We start from the raw sequence: 14,183 nt of genomic DNA, 5'->3' as shown, positions 1-14,183 counted from the left end.
TGATTAATCCAATAGTTAGGATTGGATGCTCTTATCTCTTATTTAAAAATTCCTCCAACTTGATACATCCTATATATATATATATATATATATATATATATATAAGATATTGGAAGTAATTTGTGTTTTACTTTTGGGTATAAAGCAAAAGTTATACTACATATCAAATGGGCCAATTTTGGCTATCATATTAGAGGCGATGTTTCATTCGGAGAATGAACTCCAGCTACTAATATCATATTTGCCGATATAATTAATTGTTAAAAGAGTAATGCTACTCTTACACCCAATTCCTACATCCAATACTTACACCAAACACTGTTCACCGTATTTATACGGTAAACAGTGTTTTTATAATAAAATAATAATATTTATAAAAAATATTTTTTATTTTTAAAATTACGGACGATATTGTTCATGTACAAATGTGCATTAATCAAGTTCAATATTGCATTAACCAAATTTTTACACTGTATTAATCAAGTTTGATGACTACTAAAAATTATTTTTAATACCTGGATTTTGCATTAACCAACTTCATTACTGTATTAACCAAGTTTTTACCCTGTATTAACCAAGTTTGGTGACTGCTAAAAGTTATTTTTAATACCTGGATGTTGCATTAACCAACTTCATTATTGTATTAACCAAATTTTTACACTGCATTAACCAAATTTGAATAATGTTATTCTCACACCCATGAACAGTACTTTACAGTAGTCACCAAATTTGGTTAATGCAATGTAAATTGTTGGTTAATGAAGTTATAAAGTTGGTTAATGACACAAATTTAAAAAAATAAAAAATGATTTATTATTATAATAATATTTTACTGTTCATAAAATATATATTTTTATTTAAAAAACACTATTCACCGTATAAATACGGTGAATAGTGTTGGGTGTAAGTATTTGGTGTAGAAAGTGGTGTATGAATATCATTACTCTTGTTAAAAATAGAGAATTGTATTAGTCTTTACTTTGTTCTTATGTAATTAAAAATAGGGTTAAATATACTAATCCCCCGTAATGTTAGCGAGATTAGGTTTTAGCCCCTGTAAAAAAAAAAATTATCCCCCCTTAACTTCTATAGATTCCATCCGCAGACCCCCCCTAATTGCCACAGTTGCACTCAGATTCCCCTAAGATTCTATATTGTATCACACGTGGAATTTTTTTCTTCTTAATATCCACCATGGCATTTCACCATCTTCTCAAATTACTCTTCATCTGGAAACGAAGAAACTAGGGTTCCTCCATCGTTACTCTCTCCATCGCTCCTCTCCTCGTATCATTCCTCCCTCGCTGCTTCACCGTTCATCTCACAACATGGGTAGCAAATCTTCATCTGTAGGAAACTCCGGTTGCAAATCTCATTCGCTTCTTCATCGTTCCCAAGCTCCACCTCACTGTGGTTGTAACATTACCATGAAGATGTGGGTATCAAACACCATTGATAACCCTAAACGCAAATTCTGGAAATGCAGAAATGTACTGGTAAGTTCATTCACATTTTTTTTATTTACTCTGTTTGCTGTGCGATAAAGGTTGCTTGTAATTTGCAGAATGGATGCGGTATGTTCATATGGGATGATGAGTTGGGTGAATTCAATAATGCCGAGGTGATTCAATGTAAATGCACTGAAATGACAAAAGATGCGTTGAAAGAGATATTGAAGGACATTGTACTGATAATTTGGGAGCAGACACAAGTAATGAGAAGATTTTGAGGTTGAAGAAAAAAGTTGCAATGGAGAAGAAGAAGAACCATAACATGATGGTTTCTACTTTTGTTTTGATCATCATTGTGAACAACCTCAGTCTCCACATTATTTTGCTCCTCATTTGACCCAGCATCATGCCTACAAGGAATTCCAACCAATTCCCAGAAATTACAGCTACATGATTTTTTTGCTATGTCCACTATGAATTCTTGGTTGTTGAAACTGTGAGTCACTTGGAACTTCTCATCCACATACCAAGTTGGTAGCCAATGACCACTATGAAAAACTTCATTGTCCAACCTTCTCCTAGGTATAGGCATAACTCTATGTTGTCATTTTTCAAGTTTCTGTACAGAGGTTGCTACCCTATTCATTAAATACTTCATAATCCACTCACACATAGTAAGGATTGGTTTGTCCCTAGCAACTAAAATTGTAGCATTGAAAGAATCAGATATATTATTCATCAACACATCACACTTTGGGTAGAAACTAAAAGCATGCTTACACTAGCTCTTGGTAGGTACATCCATCAACCAAGTCCAAGCATTGAAATCAACATTCTTTAGCTCATTCATCTTCTGCATCCAAGCTTGATGATATGTAGACTTAGCAGCTCCCATCATCAAATCCCTTATTAGGGTTCCTCCACCAAACTTTTTCTTGAAATTGGCATATAGATGTTTGAGGCAAAACCTATGTTCAATCCTCTCAAACATCTCATCAAAGAAAGCTACCAGTCCATGTTCAATACAATAATAGCAATTACATTATATTTCAATAATAGATCTGCAGTTAGAGCAATTAGATATAAGTACAAAAACTTTACCTTTTGTTGATCAGAGATAAAACAATTCTTTTGTCATGTCCAATATCCTCCATCAAAAGTTGGATGAACCATCTCCAACTCTCCTTGGTCTCAGTTTCTACCACTCCAAAAGCCAATGGGAAGTATTGATCATTTGGATCCCTTCCAACTGCAATCAGAAGTTGACCACCATACTTGGTTTTCAGGTGACATCCATCAACCCCTATAAAGGGCCTACATCCATTGATAAACCCTTTCTTGCAGCCATCAAAACAGAAGTAGAAACATCCAAATCTAGGTTGGATAGTTGGGCTTGGTCTCTCAACATTAATTTTCACAGTATTGCCACTATTAACTCTTTTTAATTCAGATGCATACCTCCATAGAGCAGCATATTGCATATCAACATCTCCCTCCACTATTTTTTTGCCATCAACTTAGCCTTCCATGCCCGAGCAACAGTAATACCAACTGAAAATTTTTGCCTTACATCTTGCATTATGTCCCTGATTCTTACATTTTCACTTGATTGCATTTTCTTGACCACATGCTGAGCCACCCATCTTAAGTTTGCAGATCTGTTGTTTAAAACCCTAGCACATGTGTGGGTGTCTACAAGTGTTTTTATAGCATAAGTATGCTTGTGGCCCACTTTGGAACATAAGACCAAAAAACCACATTTAGCCTTACACTCTACCCTTACTCTATAACTTTCATTTTTCACAAAACTAATTTCCCTACCATTGAGAACTGACCACTCACGTATTGCCTCTTTGAAGTCAACAAGTGTATTAAATTCCATACCCCACTTAAACTTGAAGTCCTTATTTAGGTGCTCTTTCCTAAATTTCTCATACTTGGGCTTATCCTCATCACAAGACTCATCTGGATCTGATGAGTTGAGCTCATCACTAACATATGCATCTTCTTCACATTTCTTATTGGGCCTAGTCAACAATCCAGCAACTACCCCCTCTTCCCTTAGTGGCAAAGTTACATCAATACCCTCAAATCCATCTAACAAGGCAGTGGCTCTGTCGTCCTCACTATCATCCAAACCCTCAACCACTTCATCTCCTAAGTCATCTAGATCAGTGTCTCCATTAACACAAGCAGGTTCCCTCACATAAAGTTCTATGTTTCCAGCATCATGTTCCAGATATAAGTCTCCCTCAGTACCATTTGCATAAAAATAAGAAGCAAAGTCATATGCATCATCATCCTTTCTAATCGGAATATAACCCTCATCTATTTCCAATATCTTCGCCCATACCCTATAGCTCCCTTTCTTGTACCCCCACTTATTAACTAGGTTCTCGACAGTTTCCATGATCCATGATTCTATGTGTAACCCAGAAATAGTAGAATCTACCCCCCTCTATAGATTATCTCATCTTTGTTTACCCTAATAAACTCACCCCCGTGGTGGAAAGTAACGTTGAAATGTTGCATATCCTGCGTTTAATCATTCAAATCGAAATAAAAACCCCAACAGAGAAGAAACACGAAATGGAGAAGAAGAATAACCATAACAACACTAACCTCTGACATTGCGCCGTCGTCCACCAAACCCTTATGCGCCGTCGTCCACCAAACCTTTTTACGCCGTCGCCGTCGTCACTGTTGTTGCTAACTTGGGAATGTCTGAAAACGTTACTAAACCTAATTTTTACAAGGGGGTAAAACCAAATGACTTTATTAACTCTTTACAACAGCGTGACATGTAAATTTTACTCATATTGCCACGTATGTAACATGTTAAGGCCACATGGACATTTTAATTTAATTTTAATAAATCTGATTTAACAAGTGGCATTGAGGGGTGTTTTGGCGTGGAATCTTTGCAAGTTAAGGGGGTGATGAAAAAAAAACTTTACCAGGGGCTAAAATAAAAACTCGCTAACATTACAGGGGGGTTTGTATATTTAACCCTTAAAAATAATATTATATAATTGACACTTATAAATTTTTATTTTTATTTACTAAGCATTTTGCGCTTAAGGGTTATACAAAATTAGAGAAAAAATAAATAAACATAAAAGAGTTATACAAAAATAAAACGAGTTATACAAAAATAAAATAAAAATGAAATGATTATGATTTATATTAAGGACAAAAATTTCAAAATAATTTGAATATGGAGAATAATTATAATAAGTTCATAGAAGCAATCGAAAAAAATCACACAGAAGAGAGCAGTAATACAAAAGAAAATGAATAATTTTAAAATGTTAAAATAAAGCTGAGGATATTATAGTAATTTTAATAATTTTTTAAAATACTAAAGTTCAGATTCCTTCTCCCCCCCTCCAAATCTCCCTAATTTGGAGGGACGCAAAAAGTATGTTTTGGAGGGGTTTTGCTCCCATCCCTTCATAAAATTTGAACCAAACACATTTAATTAGAAATACTCTCTCCCCTCCCCTCCCTTCCATCTACCCTGAACCAAACCGTTAAATTTTCATTGTTATCTCGATTCATTGCATTCAAGACTCATAGATCTAATATTTAGGTATTTATAATTTGAGTGTATGTAAAAGATTATATCAGGTATAAGCTTTTGAACTTGGGATGTGAAAAGAGATAACGGGGAGATTTCATAGACTATCAATTCATCCCTTAACTACTTATGAAAACATCTTTAAATAAGAAGGTGGATGACAAAAAGATCTGAAATATTCACATATCGGGCCTTAGTTTTGGCATACATTTAGATGAGTTATATTTTTTTATCTCGGCCACAATGAGGACAAGATTATATATAAGATTATCTTCCTAGGGGAATTACTACTATCTTTTGTAATGCCCCTAGGAAGAGGAGGAGGAAACTCCTATCAGAAAGACAAAGAAGAGAAAAAAGGTGTGAAGTTCTTTAACTGTGAAAAGTTGGGTCATTTGGCCAAGAAATGTTGATTCAAGAAAGACAAGGGATCGACAAAAATCAAGGACGAAAGAGAGAACCTTGCACGCCAAGATTCAGATGACTATGAAGATATAGGCCTTATGGCTGCAGTTGTAGATGAGTTATCGACATCAAAACCTGGTTTCTCGATATAGGCTACTCGAATCACATGACTGGATGAAAAGTGTGCATAACAGATTTCGACGAGTCAATGAAGAGCAAGGTCAAAATTGCTGATAATAACTCGTTGTAAGTAGTAGATACTAGCGATATAGTTATTCAAAGAAGGAATGAAGCAAAGACTATGATCAAATATGTAATATATGTACCTAGAATAAAGTGAAACCTGCCAAGTGTTGGACAAATGGTCGAAAAAGGGTTCTCAGTAAGTATGAAAGATGGGTCCTTGGATATGTTCGACACTCAGAATAATTTGGTTTTGAAATCTCCTATGTCGAAGAATAGGAAATTTAAGACCATGATCAGTTCGATTGAGGTACAATGCCTGAAAACATTTGTCGACCACAAGAATAGTTGATTGTGGTATTTTAGGTTTGGCCATCTAAGCTTTATATCACTCAATCTACTGATCACTCAAAATATGGTAACTAGTATACCAAGTATTGTGATGTCCAACAAATTCTGTGAAGGTTGCTTAGTAGGGAAGCAATCCAGAAAATCTTTTGTTTCAACTATGCTGATGAGATCATCTTGCATATTAGAAGTAGTATATTCAAATGTATGTGGCCCCTTTGAGGATCATACCATTGGTAGAAACATGTATTTTATTTCGTTTGTCAATGAGTATAGTCGAAAGCTTTGCATCTATGTGATCAAGCGAAATGACAAAGTATTTGAAATCTTTAAGAGATTCAAGATGCTTGTCAAAAACCAGAGTGAAAAAAGATCAAGGTTCTACGAACAGATAGAGGTGGCGAATACACATCCAAGATATTTAAATAATTCTATGCAGAACATGTTATTGATCATGAGGTAACTTCTCCTTATACTCCTCAACATAACAGAATAACAGGAAGAAGAAATAGGACCATATTGGATATGGCAAGATGCATGCTGAAGCAGAAGAATCTGCCAAAATCTTTCTGGGGTGAAGCAGTCATCACTATTGTCTATATACTAAACATGTGTCCTACAACGAAACTAAAGAACAAGGTTCCTGAAGAAGTTTGGAGTGGAAAATGACCATCAGTGAGTAATTTGAAGGTGTTTGGATCTATTTGTTACAAGCATGTTCCTAATGCGAGAAGAATGAAGCTTGATGACAAGATTGAACATATGATTCTGGTAGGATATCATAAAATTAGAGCTTACAGGTTGTTCAATCCAATTAATGAGAAGATCTTGATAAGTCGAGAGATTGTGATTGATGAGAATTCTACCTGGGATTGGAATTATGGTGATGCAACTGACAAGCCTCTGATGAGTTATGGCGTTGACGAAGAAATTGATGAAGTCAAAGTCGAAGCAGTTGCTAACATTCTGAAGCAGTCAAAGTCGAAGAGGGTGTGGCTAACACAATCCAAAAACCTCAAAGAACTAGATTTCTTCCAGCAAGGCTTCAAGACTATGAATTGACTATTGATGATGAAGTTACACCATATGGAAAATTAGTTCATTTCAATTTACTTATAAGTACTAAACCAATCAACTACAACGAGGATTTCCAATGCATACAAAAGCTATCAAAGTGAAGTAGGTGTTCAAGTTGAAACACAATGTTGATGGGTCGATAGCAAGACATAAGGAAAGATTAATAGCTTGAGGATTTCTTCAAAGAGCATAACTCAACTACTCTGAAGTATATGCACCAGTTAAAGATTGGAGACTGTCAGATTGATGGTAGCCTTGGCATGTAAGCAAGGCTGGTCGATATGTCACTTAGATGCGAAACTAACATTTTTAAATGGTCCTTTAGATGACGAGATATATGTCACACAACCTCATGGGTTTGTTATACAGGAGGAAGCAAGGAAAGTGAACAAGTTTCATAAATTCCTTTATTGTCTCAAACAGGCCCCTAGGGCATGGAACAAGAAGATCGACTCATAGTTGAATTGGGATTCGTCAAATGCAAGTCTGAGAATGGTGTGTATGTTCAGGTTGTGGAACAAGATATAACAATCATATGCTTATATGTCGATGAATTTCTGGTAACTGAAAATAATGTGGAGAACTTGTCGAAGTTCAAAGAGCTGATGATGACGAAATTTGAAATGTCAGGTCGGGAAAACTTGTTTTATTTCCTAGGCATGTAATTTCAAATTACCAAGCAATGTATGGTGTTGCATCAACGAAATTATGTCAAAGAGATAGTAAGAGATTCATAATGGATGATTTGAATCCTGCATCTTCGTCTGTCGAAACAAATTTGAAACTTGAGAAGCATAAAGAGTAGGATAAAGTTGATGTAACTTTGTTCAAACAAATTGTCGGATCTTTGAGATATTTATGCAACAGTCGACCTGATATATGTTTCTCAGTTGGATTTGTGAACAAATACATGAGTGGATCAAGGGTGTCACACATGAAGGTTGCAAGAAGAATCCTGAGATACTTAAAACGATCAATAAACTTGGAATTTTGTTTCCAAGAGATTCTAAAAGCAAAGAAGCTACGATTATTCTTTATTCAAATGTTGATTGGTGTGGAGATAAGACAGATCGAAGAAGCACAACTAGTTACCTCTTTCAAGTATTTGGGTCCCCAATCTCATGGTGCTTGAGAAAGCAACTTGTGGTGACATTATCATCGTGTGAGGCTAAATATATAGCAAGATCATATGCTCTGTGTCAAGCATTTTTTATCATATATATTGGAAGAGATTGATGTCGAAGTGAAAAAATCTCTAGAATTACAAATCCACTAAAGATGTCTCAAGCACTAACAATACATGACTTCGTTACACTCATTTTTCCCTCTCCATTACGTGAGAATCAAAGATTAGTCATTTCAATAACAAGTTCAGTATTTATTGTCAACTATGTCACACCTCTAAATTTTTGTTGAATTATTTTAAATACAAGATAAGCATGATACATATATGGGTCATATTGGCAACAAAGGATAGATATTAACGAAGATATTATATTTAATACAGTAAATATTTAAAAAGAGTGATAGTCATTGATTGATTAATTAAAGTAGGTAATCAAAGATTAATGATGGGAAAGGGACCCCATTAGCATCAGAAAATAGCAAATGATGACACGATAAATTAAGTGGAAAGATGGGAAAACAATGGTTCACATTGAAGGCACCAATACACTCATTTCTCACTACTAAGGGTCATCCCTTGCTTTACGTGCTTTGCCTATTTTCCACTTCATTGATCATCATCTTCATTCTTCTTGTCTTGTCTACACCAATATTTAGTAAATATTTATTTTTGTAAAAACCAATTTTTGGTAGTTTGATAGCAAAACTTCGTTATTCAAAAATCAATAATTAAAATATCATGATTTCAAACTTACACTCCAACAATCGAATCAAATGTCTTATAATTGTTGGAAATCGTTCTTGACAAACCAAAATTCAATTACTTTTTTGATCTATTCACGATTTCTGTTTTTCAATTTTCACTCAAGTGATTCAACCACTTCTTAGTGACAAGACAATTTCTAATACAAATGGTTTTAGAAAAAAAAATCTTAAAAGAGAATAAAGAGTAGAAAATAAATTTTGAAATTTGCAGAGTCTCTCAGCTTTTTAACTTGCAATTGTTAATTTCTCACTAGTACAAAAATGTTAATTTACACCCGTTTTTTATTAAATTTACACCCATTATTTTTAATAAAAATCGGGTGTATATCCACAGGGTGAGAAATGTCTAACGAATTTACACCCGTTATTTTTAACAAAAATCGGGTGTAATTGGGCGTAATTACGTTTTTAATTACACCCCGTTTTAATAAAAATCGGGTGTAATTGGGCGTAATTACGTTTTTAATTACACCCTGTTTTAATAAAAATCGGGTGTAATTGGGCGTAACTACATTTTAATTACACCCTGTTTTAATAAAAATCGGGTGTAAATGAGCTTAATTACATTTTAATTACACCCTGTTTTAATAAAAATCGGGTGTAATTGGGCTTAATTATGTTTTAATTACACCCTATTTTAATAAAAATTGGGTGTAAATATGTTCTTAATTACCCCCTAATTTAGTAAAAATCGGGTGTAAATACGCCATTTATGAATGAACAATTATATTTATTTACACCCTATTTCATAAACACCATTTAGTTATATTTTATTTTCAGTCATAATATTGCAAATACTATAAAATCATACACATAAAAAATCATATTTTAACTAAGTCAAAATATTTTTAATATTAACCAAAAAGTATACAAAATCATGTGCATTCATAATATTTCAAGTACTATAAAATCATAAACATAAAAATTATATTTTAACTAAGTCATAACACTTTCTTCATATATAAGTTTTCTTCTTCTTCTTTGACTTTTGTTTTTGCAACATTTCTATATCCTTATCCTTCGATATTTGCAAAAACAGCCATGGTAACAACTACCTTGTGGTGAAACAAATGGCTAAATAGATAAAGAGAAAGGCACAAAGGTAACAACTACCTTAAGGTAGCCAATCCTTGTTCGGTCAATGATACATTGATTTTACATATGTGAGCTTAATTCTATTTGTTAATTACTAAAACTAATGCATATAATTCTATTTAGTAATCCACAATCATGCATCCGCAAAGAACTGATACTTTTGGATATTGTTGATATGAACCGAAGAGCTGAAATAGTTGTTGCTATTGTATGTAGAAATGAGGATATTGTTGATGATGAACCGAAGAGCTGAAATAGTTGTTGCTATTGTAAGTAGAAATGAAAATATAATGTTGATCCAATGCCATGCCTTCTTCTCAATTCTAGCTCCCTTTCCCTTTATCTTAATTTAAAACAAAATCATAAACAAATTAATTAGTCAAGTATAATAATAATTAATAACATTCTAGTGAGTAGTTAGTAAGGATAGAGATAATAACCTTAAGAAAGAGCATGCTTGGGAACATGAAAGTGAGGGGAACAAGTGAAAATGATCCAAGCAAATTTACAAAGTCACCCATAAAAGGAAATGCAGCTGCGAAGAATGTGTTTCCGGTATAGAAGCAGACGCGTAGTAGAAATAAACGTTTAAAATTCTTTCCCAAATGCATACCCTTGTCGATTTCCAGAAATCTAGTGTCCAAAGCCTTGTGAATCGGTGCCACAAACATCTGCATTTTATTTGAACATTAGTTTGTTCAATTGCATCTCAATAAATACTTATATGATGAGACATATGCTAAATACTTACATGTTGAGAAACTATGGATTGTAGAAAAACGATGACATTAACAATGACATTGATCCATCTTGGTCCACTTAAGTTTTCAGGAAGATATGAAGATACCATTGATCCATAAGCCTAATATCCAATTATAGTAACACCATAGTAGAACAAGATTCCCACTGTAAATTGTGAGTACAAGGCTTTTCTCATGTTCTTTACCGCTGGCTTACGTAGAGTTGACTGTATTTCAGGAAGCATGCCACTGGTGTTTGTAACAATGATTGCAGAAATAGCACCAAAGCTATTGAATACCTTGTTCACTTTGCTTCCGGTGATGGTGAAATCTTTGTTGGGGTTTGATTTACCATCTTTGACAACAACAATGAGAAGAAATACAATGTAAGCGAGGGTGATAATTGCAGATGCTCCTAAGTCCTAACCAATTTCTCATTGAAGATAATGTTGGAATGGAGAAGGAAAATATGAGATATGCTGCTCCTGTGATTGCTATGTAATATTGAAGTCTTAAGGGAGAATCACTGAATTCTGAGTTGATTTCCTGTCATATAAAGGTAAAAACAATAATTTTTTCTCAGAATTGACTCATTCGATCAAAACAATAGTTTATGTTTGTAGACTATTTGAAAATAAATATGCAAGGCCTAAAATGCGGTCAAGACTCTCTTGATGCTTTAACAAGAAGGACCATCTAAATATGCATCACATTCCGGCACAACACCGCCATTGGCATGCTGCACAAAAGGTCACAACAGATTCAACTTCAATCATTCAATCTTCGAGCAGAAACTGTAAAATTAAAAATTCACTATCAAAGCATAAGACACTAGCCAGACTTGTGGTGAAACTTCTTCAAAACCTCCAATTAGATGCAACAATATCTATCACACATGTTCTTTACCTCCACCATTTTAGCTTCTTCCTTGTAGATCTTGTATAAATCATCTTTGAAAAACTTTCTTGTCCTAGCCACTAAAAGAAGTTAAATAACATCACTAAATGACATGTCTACTTGCATATATTGTTGTAAGAGTAAACAAGCATTTTAGTACTACAAATTATGAAGGGGCACAATCAATCATAGAAATCTTATTTTTACACACCTAGCTCAAACTGTATCTCCAACTTGCAGAATTAGTTACTACAAAAAATAGAGCCTCTATATTCTATGTTGAAGAAATATAAACACAAATTCACACAAATGGTAAAGTATCATTGAGAATTAATCAGAAACACCAATTAAGTTGTACAAGTTCTCTTTCTATTCCAAACCATGGTGAAAATGAAGGGAAATGAGAATATTTATGTATGTATTAACTATCACATATAAATAAACCACAGAAATTTGAACCACTTCCATTGATTGTAATTACAAAATATACATTTTAACACTAAACAAGGTACATAAGGATGTAATAGAGAGGCTCTAAAACTTTAATTTTGACCATATAAATCCAGGAAGATTATTCTTACCTTTCATTTATGTAAGACAAGCTCAAAGCAAACAAAAGGCAACCACAAATTGGTGTACACTCCAACAAGAGAACCCAAGTCCCTGCATTTAAAGTCATATAAAAAAATAGTTCTAAGACCCTGCTATGTTAATCAAATTGGTATATATTAGTAGAATCGGTGAGGAACGCTTTACATGGAAGTCGCACTACGACACAACTATATCAAAGTTCTGCTAATCATTTGATGAACCATGAACTTTGATAGCTAGAAACATAATTGTGGTTTATTATAATAAATTTAACTAGAGTAGTGTTTAACATAGGACACATGTATGAAGAAAAAGAAAAACATTGCATTTCTAAAACATGGAAAGTATAAATAAACAAACCTGTTCAATTTTCAATCTCATCTGCGTGTTACTTAGAACCTTATTTAAGAATTCTCAAGAAAAACAGGGCATTTCTAAAACATGGCAAAGTATAAATAAACAAACCCTGTTCAATTTGACGACAATTGATCGAACACCTAGTATGAGTCTCTTGTTTCTCGCAAATAGAATCGTCAACAATCATATACTTAGCCGAAGAAGAGACAAGCCCAACTGTGCCATGTCTATAACTCTCTTCTAAAGATTCAGTAGAAGATTCCACTATAGAGGAGACCATAATCAAGATTTTACACAAAATCAGGATGGGAAAGTAAAATTAGAGAATCTTAACACTAATAGTAAGATTATACCAATTCTATAAACTAGCACTAGTGAGACAAAGGGAAATTAAACCCTACCCAGTTGGATAAACTTTGGCTAGGGTCATACTAAGAACACATTTAAATTGTAATTTCTGATTGGGAAAGATTTTCACACAATATAACAAACATGTCTATTCTTCAACTCTTCAGGACTTAAATCTCCACGGCTGGCTCTGTTAACTTACCAGGGTTGATCCCATCTGTATTTGGCAAATTCACAGGAGCGAGAATCGTGATGCCTCGAACAACAATGTTGCTGCATTCAATTTCTGAATATCATATGAGTGCATGATTTCAATCAGGTAAGGCCTTGTATAACTAAGCTCCCCCTTATGAAACTTTTGCCACCACACTTCACCTTGTCCATCTAATGTTCCATTGTCCCTTATTCAAATTCATTGTTAAAGGAACCAAATTTTAGATTAATCCCAAAAGCTTAACCGGATTGTACAGTTCAGTCGTCGATTCGCAATATCTCAAAAGTTACCTGTTATGACTACATCAGTGAGGTTGGTTCCGAAAATCAGACTACTATATCGTCCGCCTTGAGTGTGCAAGACTAGTTAAGCTAATAATCAAACCTGAGAGGCAAGAATGACATCATCTGTTTTCATACAAAGCACTTGTAAGACATTTAGGACTTTAAATACAAGTAAATTTAATCACACTCACATGTATACACTAAGGCATTCCAAGGCACATCCATATCCCACTTAATTTCCCGACACCACATAGCAAACCACCTCATCTAGAATTATCTAGTAAGTGCATTAAACAAAAGAACAAAATCAAAAAGTATCTGAGCACAAGTACTTAAATCCATCCATTCTTGCATGTGAACAAACATGATAACAAATAATTATGAAAAATAACTTAATTTAAGTTGTTTAACGGCATGTTTTTTCTATTCTACAGAAACAAGAATTTTAGTTTCCCAATTATTAAATCACTAGAGTAAAGTAATAGTCCATGTTTCGAAATTCTACCGTTTTTTTCCTTACACCACTGTTTGATAAATCTAAATTGAGCACAGGAGAAAAATCCCACGGATTTGGAGCATTGATCGATATAATCCTTAAAATATCTATATATGACTGTCATAAACATTGACCTTAAAGAACACAGAGATATTCAGATACCTAAATGATAAACAGAAATTATCATCATAAAAAAGAAAGAACAAAATAACTGACAAACATACCAA

The 14,183-nt window shown here is 33.8% G+C and overlaps 1 protein-coding gene across 1 annotated transcript; it reads right to left on the bottom strand.

Annotated features, from left to right (window-relative positions):
- Nucleotides 1-10,162: 10,162 nt before the first annotated feature.
- Nucleotides 10,163-11,156, bottom strand: LOC131614129 (proline transporter 1-like). Its single transcript, XM_058885756.1, has 3 exons — nt 10,781-11,156; nt 10,470-10,700; nt 10,163-10,372 (listed from the first exon to the last, which is right to left on the bottom strand). Exons 1-3 carry the CDS (start codon nt 10,877-10,879, stop codon nt 10,163-10,165), a joined length of 540 nt encoding a protein of 179 aa, XP_058741739.1. The 5' UTR covers nt 10,880-11,156.
- Nucleotides 11,157-14,183: the final 3,027 nt, after the last annotated feature.

The sequence above is a fragment of the Vicia villosa genome, linkage group LG6 (assembly GCF_029867415.1).
Source record: "Vicia villosa cultivar HV-30 ecotype Madison, WI linkage group LG6, Vvil1.0, whole genome shotgun sequence".
In the NCBI taxonomy this organism is placed as follows: Eukaryota; Viridiplantae; Streptophyta; class Magnoliopsida; order Fabales; family Fabaceae; genus Vicia; species Vicia villosa.
The sequence above is the reverse complement of the archived record's forward strand: the minus strand, read 5'-3'. Positions and strand labels throughout refer to the sequence as shown.

Bases quoted from the DNA above. Each gene is read 5' to 3' on its own strand.
- LOC131614129 (XM_058885756.1), bottom strand. From the start codon at position 10,879: ATGGTATCTTCATATCTTCCTGAAAACTTAAGTGGACCAAGATGGATC. The intron at 10,701-10,780 runs GTAAGTATTTAG...AATAAAATGCAG, and splicing joins AATCCATAGTTTCTCAACAT to ATGTTTGTGGCACCGATTCA. The intron at 10,373-10,469 runs GTTATTATCTCT...TTTTAAATTAAG, and splicing joins CAAGCATGCTCTTTCTTAAG to ATAAAGGGAAAGGGAGCTAG.